The sequence below is a fragment of the Pseudoliparis swirei genome, chromosome 13, assembly GCF_029220125.1.
Source record: "Pseudoliparis swirei isolate HS2019 ecotype Mariana Trench chromosome 13, NWPU_hadal_v1, whole genome shotgun sequence".
Lineage (NCBI taxonomy): Eukaryota > Metazoa > Chordata > Actinopteri > Perciformes > Liparidae > Pseudoliparis > Pseudoliparis swirei.
The window spans coordinates 10,722,178-10,738,067 of record NC_079400.1 but is presented as its reverse complement, the minus strand read 5'-3'; the positions used below and the strand labels follow the sequence as shown (position 1 = coordinate 10,738,067).

Sequence of the window (15,890 nt, the reverse complement as noted above, 5' to 3'; positions counted from 1 at the left end):
TCAAGTGCACCATCAGGAGCATCGGCTGTGGTGGCGGTGACACATTTCTTCCAGGTTTCCATCAGCCACCCACGACGTCTCCGAGGGCAGCGGCTGACTCCAGATCAGCTGATGCGTAACGTAATCTCCTGGACTGCGTGTTCCATGTTCTCTGTGTTAGAACGAGGGAATCTGCTGCTTTGATGAAGCTTTATGAGAATTTAAGGTGCGTTATTTGCTAATCACGTTGAACCTTGACATCGAAATGTATATATGTTGTGTACATATGTTGTTTCCTCTGTATATTTAGTATTTTAGTATTAGTATTTAGTATTTAGTATTGTTATTTTGTTTTGTGTTTAATTTTCATTTCTATTAATGTTCTAATGTGCACCCGCTGCTGTGATCCTGAAATGTCCCCACTGTGGAATTTATAAAGGAATATCTAATCTAATCTAATCTAAAATACAACACTCAATTATCAACGTCTGCTCCCAGAATGCACCTGTGAAAACGCCTATACGCGACTAGATTGATGTACAGCGAGAGTTAGAGGACTAAAATTGAAGGATATTGTACTTTTTTTTACAGTACAACGACTTGTTTTTTAATGTAATCTTCAGTTAAAGTAAATGTGTTTATATAAGTATTGAGAATGATCTATTCAGAGTCTACTTTTACAGCAAAGACTCAAAGTGTTTGATGCTCACACCAGTGTGTTCGGTCATATATGTATTTGATCCTTTTTAGAAGAGTTCACATTGTTATATTTAATTAGTTTTATTCAACCTTTATAACCCAATTAACCTTGAGATTAAAATCTATTTTTCCGAAGGAGATCCAGCCAAGATGAACGTTACATGATGTGTTTGCTTTTACAAGAGATGTAAGATATTACATATTTTGATTACACATTTTTTTGCGTTGCATAAACTGAGTTTTATCAATTAAAACAAACAGGAAATAATAATGTTCCCCTGGAAAATGGCAATAAGCACAAAACAATGATGGTATCAGGAATCGTTGTTACCTTTACAATTCTCAGCTACGGATGCAGGTGGTGGAGGTGATGGAGGTGATGCAGGTGATGCAGGTGATGGAGGTGATGGAGGTGATGGAGGTGAGAGGCGACCGTCACTCACTGTGTGCGTCGGGCCCGGCGTGCCGCTGCAGGAACTGCATGTCTTTGCTGTGCAGCTGCTTGTTGAGCTTCTGCAGCGAGTTGTCCCGCTGACGGAGCGCCGCCTCCAGGCCCAGGACGCGCTCCACGTGCTTCTCCACCAGGCCGGTCTGCAACCATTACACACACTCAGTTTATTAGAATGCTACACCCGATTCAAACCATTACGGAGCTTTTAGACCTAATCCTTGTTGATTGTGAGTCACGTGCAGAAACAACATAAATACAAAAGGCCAAACATTACTATTATTTTAAAAAATAACAACATGTCTAACGTTTGACACACATGATGTAGTTTACTGACCCACATGTTACAACACAAGTAATTTATATATCTTCTGCTCTGATTTCAATACTTTTAAACTCTGGTCCAGTAAAAACAGGAAGAAATGGCTAAATATTGGTTTCTGTTCAGGCTCAAAAGGTCAAAGTTTAAAAAGATGACGATGCAAATATAAGATGTGAATCTAACTTGTATTATGTTATGTTATATTATGTGACAAACAGAAATGGGGAATGAAAAAGAGGTAGAGACGGATAATGTTCACAAAATGTTGCCGACATTGTCCGCCCGTCTTCATTTGTCACATAAACCCTGCGACGCAGTCGGGCCACTTTGCCTCCTGGTAAACTTCAAAGACAGTTTGATATTTGAAAATATCCGTGTTATAATATCAGCGTGAGGATATGAATGTAGAATAGAGAAACTGATGTTCAGGAGCCTGGTCTGAGTGTATAAAATAAATTTAAAAATAAAAGTTTTCACTTGTAATTGTGCAAAAAGCAAACACACAATATATAATATATATAATAGATCATATGCATAGTCATAATATTCAAATATGATGCAACTTGGTGAACAAGTGCTTGAAGGTTAAAGGTCAACGAGGTCCAGCCACTGACTTGGGGGTGACATTGGAACTGAGAGCTACAATCATTCAACTCTTTTATCCATCTGCCCAGGTTGGACTTTCATTCACCTGTTTGCAGTTATATGTCACATTTAGTCGTTGTATCTCTGACATTATGTTTTATTCTGTCCATTTTAACATTGTTCTCCAGATTGTATTTGTAATCTTATGTTTTAGGTTTGTTCTTAACATCAGCAACATTCACTGTCCCTTATTAAATAAACCATTATAAAAAATAAAAAAAGGCCGCTCGGCGTGAGCTTCCCCTTCACGTGGGGGGGTGGGGTTATACACACACACAGACACACACACACACACACACACAGACAACGTGACTTCTTTCTTTTCCTCCTAAACTGCATTTCGTTGTACTTGTACTTTGTGTAATGACAATAAAGTTGAATCTAATCTAATCTAAACATATTCTGTCAGAGACAAATTCATCACTAAATGACGTAGCGATGATAAAATACGACATAACAAGGTGATGGGGAGAAAGTTAATTATTTTGCTTTTTATAGAAGAGTTCAGCAAAGTGATGTGTTTTAGCTGCATGTTTGTCTGAATACTAGAGGACAGGTGCCTTTTAAAGGGTCGGTCCAATAACTCTGGACTTCCAGGAGAGAGATTATTTTCCCAGAGTGCAGCTTGGTTGCATCTTTCATGAGATCCTCCCCGCCTGCCCGAGCAAACTTCACATTTGTGACGCAGATTTTCTGTCGTAAATCTGCTTGTCAGTTCACCTCCAATGGGGTGGATGGTTTTCAGCTCATGGCTCTGTGCCCCTAACTGGGAAAAAAACATTTATTTAAGGAGCTGGATTTGTGCACGATGGCCGAGAGAGCTGCAGGAATCCTAAAAGCAGGAAAAAGAGTCGGCAATGTTGCCCTTTCCCGATCCCTCAATGGCTTCTTTTGCTTGATGTCTAAAATACGGTCGAACACAAGCTAAAGAGATTCAAACGCTGAGTTCTCTGATATAAAACAGGCCAGTGAACGCCCCTCTGGTGAATTTTGAAGCTTTAAAAAAAAAAAAGAGTCTAAAGGAGACGACGAAGCATCCTCACAAGGACGCTAGTCATCCTTCAATTAGTGGAGGAGACGTGAAGTAATGTGATCGTGGTGGAGTTCCTGTATCGCCGCTAACGTTAGCTTCTTGATTGAAAACATCTGAGCTATCCCTTTACCAACGAGTGGTTTTCATTTGTGGAGATTATCTTGCTGATCAAACTGTGTAAGTATCAGAATTGTTGAAAGCTTATTTTCTGCAATAATCCAAAATCGAATTGAAGAATCCAGTTGGATTTTTTTGTCGAGGGAAACCAGTGTGGTACCAACTTCCTGGTTGGTCTCCAAATAAATACTCCGACCCTGCAGCTTTGTTGTCACGAAAGAGGAAAGCTCCAAACACAAGAAGCACACTATTGTCTGCCACATTATTGTCATTGTGTAGCATGAACATGGAAAACATGGAACAAAAACTCCAGACCAGAACTTCCCAAACACCCGAGTGTCCGCACACTTCTGGCCACATAACTACGGGGTCAGATCACGCATGGATGGAGCCACGCCAGGGGAGTCTCATAAATCCGTGCACAAGTGTGTCGCGATCCACAAACAAATGCAGTGTGATCCACAAATAAATAAATATAAATCAACAAACAACAGACAAATCCACATAGAAATGCATTAATATGGTTGTGATTTTTTTCTTTTACATTTATATAAATCGTAATTTATTCACGTGTGCATTGGAATGTATTTGTGAATTGTTCTGCGTGCATTTAAATGTAATATATTTGTGAATTGTTCCGCGTGCATTTAAATGTAATATATTTGTGAATTGTTCCGCATGCATTTAAATGTAATATATTTATGAATTGTTCCGCATGCATTTAAATGTAATATATTTGTGAATTGGTCTGCGTGCATTTAAATGTAATATATTTATGAATTGTTCCGCATGCATTTAAATGTAATATATTTGTGAATTGGTCTGCATGCATTTAAATGTAATATATTCATGAATTGTTCCGCATGCATTTAAATGTAATATATTTATGAATTGTTCCGCATGCATTTAAATGTAATATATTTGTGAATTGGTCTGCGTGCATTTAAATGTAATATATTTATGAATTGTTCCGCATGCATTTAAATGTAATATATTTGTGAATTGGTCTGCATGCATTTAAATGTAATATATTTATGAATTGTTCCGCATGCATTTAAATGTAATATATTCATGAATTGTTCCGCATGCATTTAAATGTAATATATTTATGAATTGTTCCGCATGCATTTAAATGTAATATATTTGTGAATTGTTCCGCATGCATTTAAATGTAATATATTTGTGAATTGGTCTGCGTGCATTTAAATGTAATATATTTATGAATTGTTCCGCATGCATTTAAATGTAATATATTTGTGAATTGTTCCGCATGCATTTAAATGTAATATATTTGTGAATTGTTCCGCATGCATTTAAATGTAATATATTTATGAATTGTTCCGCATGCATTTGAATCATCGTGTTTGCATGTGTGAGTCTCTCAATTATTGAGACTGATGACCCCGTACATGACCACCTCTCACGCTCATGATGTCATCCACGCCCACGCGTACATTAAACATTCAGCGGATTGTGAAGCGGTGAAGGTTTTTATGAATTCACGGGCCGCTTGGCTCCTGCGGGGTGTAAAGGGAAAGCTCTCTGACCATCTTGTCCAGGTCCCTCTGGAGGTTGCTCTTCTCCATGTGGATCTTCTCGTAGGCCTGGATCACATCCTCCAGCTGCTCCTCTCGCTCCTTCCTCTTCTGGAGCTGAAGAAAAGAAAAGAAGAACAGCGTCGACAACAATAACAAAGACTCCTCAACATACATTCACTTTTTGTTCCCTTCATTGTCAGAGAGAGAGAGAGAGAGAGGGAGAGAGAGAGGGAAAACATACCACTTCTCTAAGAAGCTGTTGTGTAAGCGGACACATTCAGGACATCCGACACCTCAGAGCGCCCCCCCCCCCCTCCTCCCAACGCACGCCTGAGCGACGCCTTCAACAAACCGTCCTAGGCACTATTTTAAATAATGAATTTCTCGTTACCGTGGCGATCCATCACTCTGGGGCTTAATGAGGGCTGAATGTCGCTGCATGGCATCATCACACTCTCTGACAGCTCTTTTATTTTAAAAATACGGTCACTTCAGGCGACAAGGAGAGCGGCCCCAGAGGACGAAGAGGGGTATCGCCGTAGCTATGGCAACATATGCTTGGAGGATAACAGTCGGCAAGGAGACGCACACGGACGCCAGAGATTTTGATACGTAGAGTTGTTCTAGTTATCACTTTTTTACGTTTTCACGGCGCCTCGGGTTCAAAGCTCTTTGTAAGTCGCTAACACGGCTAATTTAAAAGGATAATTCTCCGATTTTGTGCCACTTATTTTCATAATTTTGTCCACTGTCTCTATCAGCGATGTTAAAAGTAAAAGTGAGAACACAGTGGCGGGCAGCCGGGCTGCATGTGTATCATCAGCAGTGCATCAATTAAACCGAATTTCCAAGGGAATCTGCAAAACAAAATTCAAATGAATGTTGCGTTTATCGCCCACACGCCACTCGTTGAAGGGGAGACAGATGGAGTGAACTCCAAATATAAACCTGAAACTAAAATAAGTACATCTTGACACAGGGGCACAGGCCAACAGTAGAGAGCCGGACCCATTCTTATCCCTACGCTCTAGACTCTAGAGGAAAGGTGGTGAAACTGATTCCTTCGGAGTCTCGTCTGTAACGTGCACACATCTGCTTTTATATTTCAAATTGAAGTACATAATAAAACAATCGATTTCAAAATGCCATTTCTATTTCACTTTAATTTAACTTGACTAACTTCTGGTTCAAAAACCGATATAAATTAAATCCTTCGCATTTGATTGGACAGCGAAAGGTGGGCGGGCTCAGAATTTAGCACAATACAAAACTACAGAGGACTGTGGCTCCACTTCTCTCTTATAGACTCTTTATAGTTGTATCACCTCTCTGTGTAGTCATTTAAAATGGTATTTTTAGTCATTTTGGCTCTTTAAAGGTGTTTTATTTCTCTTTGGGGTTGTTTTGTGACTAATAATTGTCCCTAAAGTCCCTTTATAGTTGCAAAGTGTCTCTTAATAGTAATGCTGAGTCTCTTTGCAGTTGCTTTGTGTCTCATTGAAGTCACTCTGAGTCTCGTGTGGATGTTTCTTTGTGTCTCTTTGCAGTCTCTTTAGTTGCTTTATGCTTCATATTTCACATGTGTTGTTTTACAGCGAGAAGAGATTAAAATCTGATTCAGCATGTGATGTTAGTTCATAATCAGCAACATCTTTTAGCTCAAGAATAGAAACCCCCGTCCCAGTGCTCCTTGGAAGGTTTCTTTAAAAACATCCCATCTCCCTCAGTCACTTTCACTTTGATAGCAGCTCCAGTGCCTCATTACTTTCTGGACATGTTTTCAGCGTATGTCCACCAGGGTTGGCCTCAATTTATCTTTTTTATTCCATTAACTCTCACATAGATTTCTGCAGAATTCAAGCACTGAGAAGAAAGAGAAATAAAAAAACCTTATGGCGGGATAATGGTTTTGTTTTATTCTGTATATTTAAATGATTCCCTTATTGCGTACCCCCCCCCCCTCCTCCATCCTCATCCCCCCTCTCACCTCGTGGGTCAGGACGTTGACTCTCTGCTGCAGGCCGCCATTTTCAGAGTGCAGCAGCGCCGTCTCCTTACTCTCGAAGGAGCAGTACGAGTTGGTGTCCTCCCCGAACTCATTGATCATGGGGAACTGCGGAGGAGAAACCAGTCAATCCCGTTGTTATGATAACCCTGAGTGTCGGGAACAAGAGATGCAGTAATTATTTATGCTTTTTGGAGGGTTCCTGCTGTTTTCTGCAATTATTTTTCTATTTTTTATGATTTCACGGCGGGTTCATAAAAGATTCATCTTGGATCAACTGAAACTTCTGCTCGGCCCAGATTTCACTCAGAGGATCAGCGTTAACTTTTAACTGGTGTCATGGTTTTGATTTTCTTCTTCTTCTTCGTGAACTAGATTTTATTTTCTATTTTTCCAAAAAGTAATATATAAAGTTACGCAGAAAGTTGTTTTTTATTTTCCTGTCCACACAATTAAATCTGGGACTGTTTGTCCATCTGTTCATATTTCTTGACTAAAATCTAAATTATTCTCATTCTTCTGAAGGATTCTAAAATTTGAATGTTCTTTTTTTTTGCCAATCTGTTGTGCACCGACAGATATGCTAGAGAGGTTCAGGTCATTTATGTTAGCTTTCTCTCATTCCAGGCTTCCTGATTGTTTTCACCTGTCATCCCACCTGTCTCCTATGCTCATCAGTGTCAGCCCCGCCCCTGATTGGTCCCACCTGTGTCTTGTTACCATGTGTCTCCCAGTGTTCCTTGTCAGTTCGTCTTGTCTTTTGCCATGATCAGGTCAGGGTATTTTGTGCTCTTGAAAAGTTTTGATCCCTCACCGTGGCGCTTTTCATTCACTCACTGCAACTGAAAAATAAAGTACTTACAAATACTTTATCTCTGGCTCGGGGTGGGTCGGTTCCCTAGTGTCTGAGTTGTCTAGTAGAACAAAAACTGACCATTATGACCCAGCCGACCCAAGAACGCCCACGCCGCTCTGTCTGTACACAGGGGCGCGGATTTTTCATCACGAGGAAAAGCTGGACAAAGTCAGCCAGGAAATACAAGAGCTGAGAGGCAGGCCGGGTTCAGGAAAAAATTATACACAGATGCAACAACTGGTTGCCCAAATGAATAATTTTTCACTCATCAACAGACTGCTCCTCGTCTGACGTCATCCACAGCTGAGAGTTTGCCTGTCAAGACTCCAGCTGACTACCCAGGTCAGGCTGTTTCTTCCCATTTACGGCTGGCTCTTCCGGAGAGATTTTCCGGAGACTCTTCGAATTGCAGAGCCTTTCTGGTACAGTGTGATCTGCATTTCCAACACAACCCAGCAGCTTTTTTATCTGAGCATGGTAAAGTGGCGTTTATTGTGTCTCATTTAACGGGAAGAGCTGCAGCCTGGGCTACTGCAGAATGGTCTAGAGACACCGAACTATGTTACTCATTGGCCGATTTCATAGAGACTATGAGCCGCATTTTTGACCACTCATCGCCTGCTACGGAGGCCAGCAGAAGACTGTTTCAATACGTCAGCTCAACCGTCAGGTGGTTGATTATGCCATCGAGTTTCGTACAGCAGCAGCGGACAGCGGATGGAATGTTCCGGCTCGTGACGCCTTCATGACAGGACTTTCGAACCGATAAAGGACCAGCTGGCTCCATTGGAGACACCGGGATCTGGAATCCTCATCGCTGTGGCCATCCGGATCGATAACCGTTGAAAGAGAGAGCCGGGCAAGAACCGAGTTGTTATTCCTTGTTATTCCCCCAGCCGCAGTCGGAGGTCGGTGGCGCCCAGCTGAGGATTTCCAGCTCATGTTACCGGACCATCAGAGGACTACATTCGAATGACTCGGTGAACCCATGCAGCTTGGAAGAACCAGGCTTTCCTGAGGAGAGCGCAGCGGGAGGGAGGGTTGTTGTTTGCTCTGGCCAGCCGGGTCATCCTCGCTTGCCTTCGGGAAAGAAGATGCTCCAGTCAAAAAAAGGAGGCGCTGGTGAGCAAGTTTCGCAGACTTCCCTCCTCGACCTGTTACTCAGGTAGACATTTGTATTAACAATCAGACCATTGACCAGGGTGTGTTAATAGACTCAGGGGCTGACGAAAGCCTTATAGACTGGGGCCTAGTCAAACAGCTAAAAATAAAAACTGTCCCGCTATCTCATCCTGTTAGTGCCAGTGCCTTAGGGGCGCTTGTTGTTCACAGTTACCCATTGCACTGAGCCCATACGGATTACTATAAATAAGGACCATACCGAGAGCATGCAATTTCATATTTTGAGTCGGCTCAGTACCCGATTATTTTGGGGTTTCCTTGGCTGAAGATCCACAATCCTCACATAGGCTGGCTTTCAGGAAAGTTAAGGCAACCTGTTAATGCACCAACAGACTCTAGTAGGATCATTATAGATCACCCTGACTATCCTGATCTACAGAAGGTACCTTCCTGTTACCATGATTTAAAGGAAGTTTTTAACAAGTCTAAAGCCTTGTCGCTACCTCCTCACCGAGATTTTGACTGTCCCATTGATCTCTTACCGGGAGCCCCCATTCCCAAGGGGAGACTTTACTCGATTTCGAGACCTGAGAGAACAGCAATGGATGAATACATCTCCTCTTCACTCAAATCAGGGATTATCCGTCCTTCATCGTCTCCAGCCGGAGCGGGATTCTTTTTTGTGGGAAAGAAAGACGGGTCTCTGAGACCTTGCATAGACTACAGTCCAGGCCAAAAGGTTTGGCTCTCTACCAAAGACTTACCACTCCATGTCGCCTCAAAGAAACTGGCTCCGAGATTTGTGGGTCCGTTTCCAGTGTCCAGAGTCATCAACCCGTCGGCACGCTTGCAACTCCCAGGACCTTGAGAGTGCACCCAACGTTTCACGTTAGTAGAATCAAGCCGGTGTGTGAGAGCACACTTGTTCCCGCCCCCTCCACCGCCCCAGCTCTTTGAAACGGGTGTCGTATACAAGGTCCGTAAGCTACTGGAGGTCCGTAATAGGGAGGGCAAGCAATTCCTGGTAGACTGGAAGGGTTACGGTCCTGAGGCTAGAAGCTGGATAGCTGCTTCATTTATACAAGACTCTTATCCACGACTTTTACAATCAGCCTGGGCCATCAGGAGTTGGCCCTAGAGGGGGGGGTACTGTTGTGCACCGACAGATATGCTAGAGAGGTTCAGGTCATTTATGTTAGCTTTCTCTCATTCCAGGCTTCCTGATTGTTTTCACCTGTCATCCCACCTGTCTCCTATGCTCATCAGTGTCAGCCGCCCCTGATTGGTCCCACCTGTGTCTTGTTACCATGTGCTTAAATTCCCCTGTCTCCCAGTGTTCCTTGTCAGTTCGTCTTGTCTTTTGCCATGATCAGGTCAGGGTATTTTGTGCTCTTGAAAGTTTTGATCCTCACTACGTGAGCGCTTTCATTTGCTCACTGCAGAACTGAAAAATAAAGTACTTACAAATACTTTATCTCTGGCTCCCGGGTCGTGCAATTGGGTCCTACTTCCTAAGTGTCTGAGTTCGTAACACAATCGCGATATCTTAGAAATTATATATCAGATTTTCTTAAAATGAGTCCATCAGTGTCATTTGATAGTTGTATGTCTGTTATTTTTATATGGAACTTGGTGTCTGAAATAAAGAATAAATAAATTTCAGGAATATACTGATTGGGCAAACGGAAACAGCTGCCGTACTTTTATACTTTTGGGGACTATTTTCAGCGCCGGATGAATCCACATTTTGCTCGTGTGGCAGCAGGACGATGGTGCGTTCAGGCTCTTTTAAGTTGAAATGAGCATTGGGCTGAGGTTAATTAAAACTTCTTCATGATTTATTCAAATATGAAATTTTGTTTTTGGCCAGAAACTTGAATAAATACAGTTGTTTTCACAGGAGGGAATTATGTTTTTTGTAAAGTAAAATGTTAATTTGAGAGCTAGTAGCCGTGGCTCGGGATAATTATAGTTCAGTAAAAAGTGCAATATCTCCCTCTAAGATGTGAAGTACAAAGACGCTTTAAATGGATTTACTCAAGTAAGGTACAGGTACCTCAATAGTGTGAATGTACTTAAGAGTTAACACAACTATCTGAGGGTATTAAAGGTAAAGAAGTATTGGATGGAGTCAGTATATACATCAGCCCAGTGTGTGTGTGTGTGACTCACAATACGTTATTAGATACATTCATTGTTGTTTTTTATCTTATTTATGTGATGTATTGACAAAAAAAAGGTAAGATTATCATGACTTACTATTACTGTTAATGCAATTGTTGTAAGTTTGCAATATTATTTGTATTATATATTATTTACATCTTATTGCTCCACAACTCATGGGGCAAAACACAATAACTGTTTTATATGATATGAGGTGCAGCTACGATGCAGCAGCATTACATATAAACATTGAAATTATGCAGAAATAATTTAATTTTTACAGCCCGGATGATGCAGAAAAGATTGATGACGTCTTCACACCTCTGTGGAAGATGCATTCATGGGCTGTACGGTGCTCCCTGTTGTTTCAATTGTGAACTGAGAGATGTGTTTGTCTGCTCGTGGTGCTAAACTGTTGTCTGGTTGCAGAAAAACACAGTCAACGAGTTATGTAACTGCATGTGGTTCGACCCAAATGAGCACATTTACATTTAGAGTGCCCGCCGTGAGCAGGGAGGGCTTTTCATCTCCCGTACGAGGTCGTTGCCAGCTGATGCAACGTCTCTTTGAGGGGCAAACAACCCTTTTCCATTTAGCACAACACCTCTCTGCTCACTTTAACAGTAAATGTTGGCAACGAGGGCAAAAAACCCCAGGAGCGCCGAGCACCAGGAGCTCCAGCTACCTCCAACGGCCCATGTTCACGGGGCGGCGGAGCACTCCCCTCTGCATGGATAGCCGCACACTTATCTTTCTTCATTTTATTTTTTTTAATGGCCAGAAATAATGGAAATGGACTCAGGTCTTGTGGACAATATTAATGAATGTATAATTGTTATAGTTGATTCATTATGGAGGATGATTTATGTCTGTGTGTTTTCTGTCCTCATCTGATTGTTCGTATAGTCGATCGTTATGCTGTTATGTATTATTTATTATTATTATAAAATAATAATTGTATTATTTATTACTATTATAAAAACATATTTTATTATTATTATTATAATTATGTATTACATTTTTTTGAGGGGGGGGGGGGGTTCTTGTCCAGTTTGATGTAATGTGTAACTTCTATAAACGTATATTAAAATGATGGAAGGAATTAATGAAAATGATGCAGCGTCAATATGACGATGATATCAATTGATTTTCCCCAAAACAAATAAAAAAGTAAAAAAAGAAAGGCACATGCTCTATTTACAGAGTCGCAGGTGTGACAGCCGTCATTACCCCCCCCCCCCCCCCCCCCCCCACACACACACACACACACACACAAAGCATCCACACCTGTCTCTTTGGGATTAACGGGTCCTGAATAAACTGCCGCCTGCAGCCTTCAGGAGCAGCTGCTCGCTAAAGGACGACACGCAGGAGCGGGAAGACAAAGTCGAGCTGCGTTCACGTCAATTTATTTACCGGGAAAACTAGAATTACCAAATTAGGCAGTTTACTCCCACGGCTGTCCTGACATGTCCTCGCGTCACCATTTCAGCCGGCTGGACATTTGTGTGAAATGGTCACAACCAGCGTGTGAATTCCTGATTTATGGCCCCTAAAAAAAACAATAAAGATGTGTGACGTCACGGTGACCTCGGTGACCTTTAGGGTACAAAGAGGAAACATAATGCCTCGGGGGTTCAGAGGCGTACAAAATAAATCAATCATGAATATATTAAAAGAAAAATATTTGCTAATCCCGTTTCAGAACCTAAAAAATCGGCTTTTTTATCGCACATTAACGTAACTAAAATGATTTGTCAAGTTCAGCAACAAAACTACTTATGGTTAGAATAAACATCACGGTTTAAAATAGCAACTATACCGAAAATAAATAACACCACATTTGTGTTTCACATGAACAGCAGCCTCCTGGGTGAAAGTCCTGTGTGTGTTTCACACCTTTGAGAATTCTTTTGCCTTCACCGTGTGCGTGGTTTGCAGAAAACATCTTTTTGTAAGTGTCTTCCTCGGCAGCCATAAAAGAAACGAGTGCTAAAGAAAGTTAAAAGTCCTCCTGAAACCGCTTTACACTGCACACCTCATCATTGAGGTCATATAACAATAATAAGAACATCCAGGAAGTATTTGTCCTGTGATGCTCCTCTGTTCAGCACTTCATCTCCCCTTGCTCTGTGCTTCATTATCTCCCTTTACTCGCCTCGTATATCCTCCTCCCTCTGCGTCTCTTACATCTTTAACTCCTCTAACGCTCCTCCTTTGCGCCCCACCTCCCCTCCACATGTCTCCGTTGGCTCCTCCTTCTCCGAGGTGGATTTCTGCCTCAAAAAAGAAGTCTGGCCACGCTGAGATGTAAGATGATGTTATCTAAATATCTAAAATAACATCCAGAGTACGATGAAGACTTGTGCAGCTCATCTTCTCTGATGAGCTCTGAACTAAAGGACCATTTTTCATAAACACGTAGCTCATTCCCTGCTGAATCTATTGCATTTTTCTTCTTTATTAATATAAAAAACAATATTGGACTGTGTGAGAAAAATAACAGTTTTTGTGTCACAGTTTTTCATCATTTTACCGACTAAATTAATGGATTCATAAAGAGAAGAAACGATCGCGGTGTGATCGATAATTGAAATAGTTGCAGCCGTAATATCGACGTACCCAGAAAGATCAATACACAACCGCTTCTTACCTCATTACTTCTTATGATGTGACTTTGTGTACGAGTACTTACCTTTTTACGACCATGGTTAAATCTGTGTGTGTGTTTGTATAGATACGTAACTCCACAATAAGCCTACATTTATCCACCATCTATCCCTTTATATTATTATGATTAAGCCTAAGATGTGCTTCTCAGTTATTGTTGTGCACGTATCAATAACTTGATCGTGGTGGAGCCCATTGAGCCTGTTTTTGAATCTGGAGGTGTAATTACAACGCGGGTGAAATCAGTTGTAATCCCAAAGCGCGTGACCTTTCCTCCCCGTCTGGATGTCCGTGTAGAGTTTGGATGTTATGAGAAGGCGTGAGTGGGGTCCATTGTTACTTTAAAGGTCTGCAGTGAGCAGAAACCCATTTGATCTCCCCTCCGTTTGCTCCCTCGCTCCCTCGGCTCCTCACGGTTGTTGCTCTATATCATGTTGTGACTTCATTACTTTATTCCTCCGGTTTATCCCCCCGCCGGTCCAGGATCAAAGCCCACCGAAGCATCCTTTTATCTTTGTGTACACTCTCCCTGCCTCCGTTAGGCTAAGCGTGGACGGCTCACTCCTCTATTTTGGAAGAGTGATAAATACATAAGCAATATCGTATTGTATTATATCTGATGCCGAGGTTGCAATGAAAAGCTGCTGTTGTCACCTTGATCTCGTAGATCTTGAGCTTCCTCTTGATGCTGGTGTTCTCGCGCTCCAGCAGGGCCAGTCTCCCCTTGATCTCCTGGTAGGCGCTGATGAGGGCGAAGTGGGAGGCCGAGTAGACGTCGTCGGGGGGCAGCGGTGAGGAGTGCCACGACGTCACGCCGCCGCAGCCGTCCTCCTTCAGGTCGCCGCCGCCGCCGCCTCCCAGCAGCCCCAGCTCCCCTCCGCCGAACAGAGACTGCATCGCTCAGGGCCTCCACCCGAGGGACGGGCGCTCGATGGAATCACCAGATCGCTTCCATTCGGTTTAATTTAATGCACCTGCCAAGAAATAAAAAGAGTATTTTCGTAATCCTGGCAGGGGTCAAGTAGCGGCGCCACGGCAGCGGCGCTGAAAGACATCAGGCGGGCCACTTTTAAAGAAACTAAACAAACAAAGCAGCATCTCCGGCTCACACAGTGTAACATTTTTTAAATCAGAAGATGACTCAGTGAATAATTGTACGTTCACCAGACAAGGCCCTGAGTCACTCAGCCACACAGAGGTTTGTTTACGTTACTCACAGAGATGCATCCAGCTCAGTTACATGGGTGAGTGAGGGAGGGAGGGAGGGAGTGAGTGAGGGAGTGAGTGGGGGAGGGAGGGAGGGAGTGAGTGAGTGAGTGAGGGAGTGAGTGAGTGGGGGAGGGAGGGAGAGAGAGTAAGGGAGAGAGTGAGTGTGTGAGTGAGTGTGTGAGTGAGAGTGTGTGAGTGAGAGAGTGTGTGAGTGAGAGAGTGTGTATGTGAGTGAGTGTGTGAGTGAGTGTGTGAGTGAGAGAGAGAGTGTGAGAGAGAGTGTGAGTGAGAGAGTGTGTGAGTGAGTGTGTGAGTGAGTGTGTGTGAGTGTGTGAGTGAGAGAGAGAGTGTGTGAGTGAGAGAGAGAGTGTGTGAGTGAGAGAGTGTGTGAGTGAGTGAGTGAGTGTGTGAGTGAGTGTGTGAGTGAGTGTGTGAGTGAGAGAGTGTGTGAGTGAGAGAGAGAGTAGGTGAGTGAGAGAGTGTGTGAGTGAGTGAGTGAGTGAGTGTGTGAGTGAGTGAGTGTGTGAGTGAGTGTGAGTGAGAGAGTGTGTGAGTGTGTGAGTGAGTGTGTGAGTGAGTGAGTGAGAGAGAGAGAGTGAGGGAGAGAGTGAGTGAGTGAGTGTGTGAGTGAGTGTGTGAGTGAGAGAGTGTGTGAGTGAGTGAGTGTGTGAGTGAGTGAGTGAGAGAGAGTAAGGGAGAGAGTGAGTGTGTGAGTGAAAGAGAGAGTGAGTGAGTGAGAGAGAGTGAGGGAGGAAGTGAGTGAGGGAGTAAATGAGTGAGGGAGTGAATGAGAGAGTGAGAGTGTGTGAGTGAGAGAGAGGGAGGAACAAGGAGCCACAACAAGTTAAACTGAACAAAAGAAGTGAAGTTGCAGGCGGACAGCGGAACATGAGCCGAGGACTCAGGTGATAATTATCCACAGGTGAGATTATGATGTATCACAACGATGGAGTTATAGCACACTGGGACCCTTGAAGACACAAAAGTCAGGGGGTGACAGGATTTATTAAGTAATGTGATGCTTCATGATCTAATAAGTCACTATAAAGTGCTTTAGAATGTGTTATCATTGTCTTTAAAGCAT

General features: G+C 42.6%; 1 protein-coding gene across 1 annotated transcript in view; it reads right to left on the bottom strand.

Annotated features, from left to right (window-relative positions):
* The window catches only part of tbkbp1 (TBK1 binding protein 1), a 26,290-nt gene extending 11,796 nt beyond the window's left edge, over nucleotides 1-14,494 (bottom strand). Inside the window, exons 1-4 of the mRNA XM_056430096.1 lie at nucleotides 14,252-14,494; nucleotides 6,769-6,894; nucleotides 4,791-4,895; nucleotides 1,122-1,269 (exon numbers count right to left, since the gene is read on the bottom strand). Of these exons, the coding sequence (XP_056286071.1) occupies nucleotides 1,122-1,269; nucleotides 4,791-4,895; nucleotides 6,769-6,894; nucleotides 14,252-14,494 (622 nt within the window). The remainder of the gene's footprint in view (nucleotides 1-1,121; nucleotides 1,270-4,790; nucleotides 4,896-6,768; nucleotides 6,895-14,251) is intronic.
* Between the last annotated feature and the right edge of the window lie 1,396 nt (nucleotides 14,495-15,890).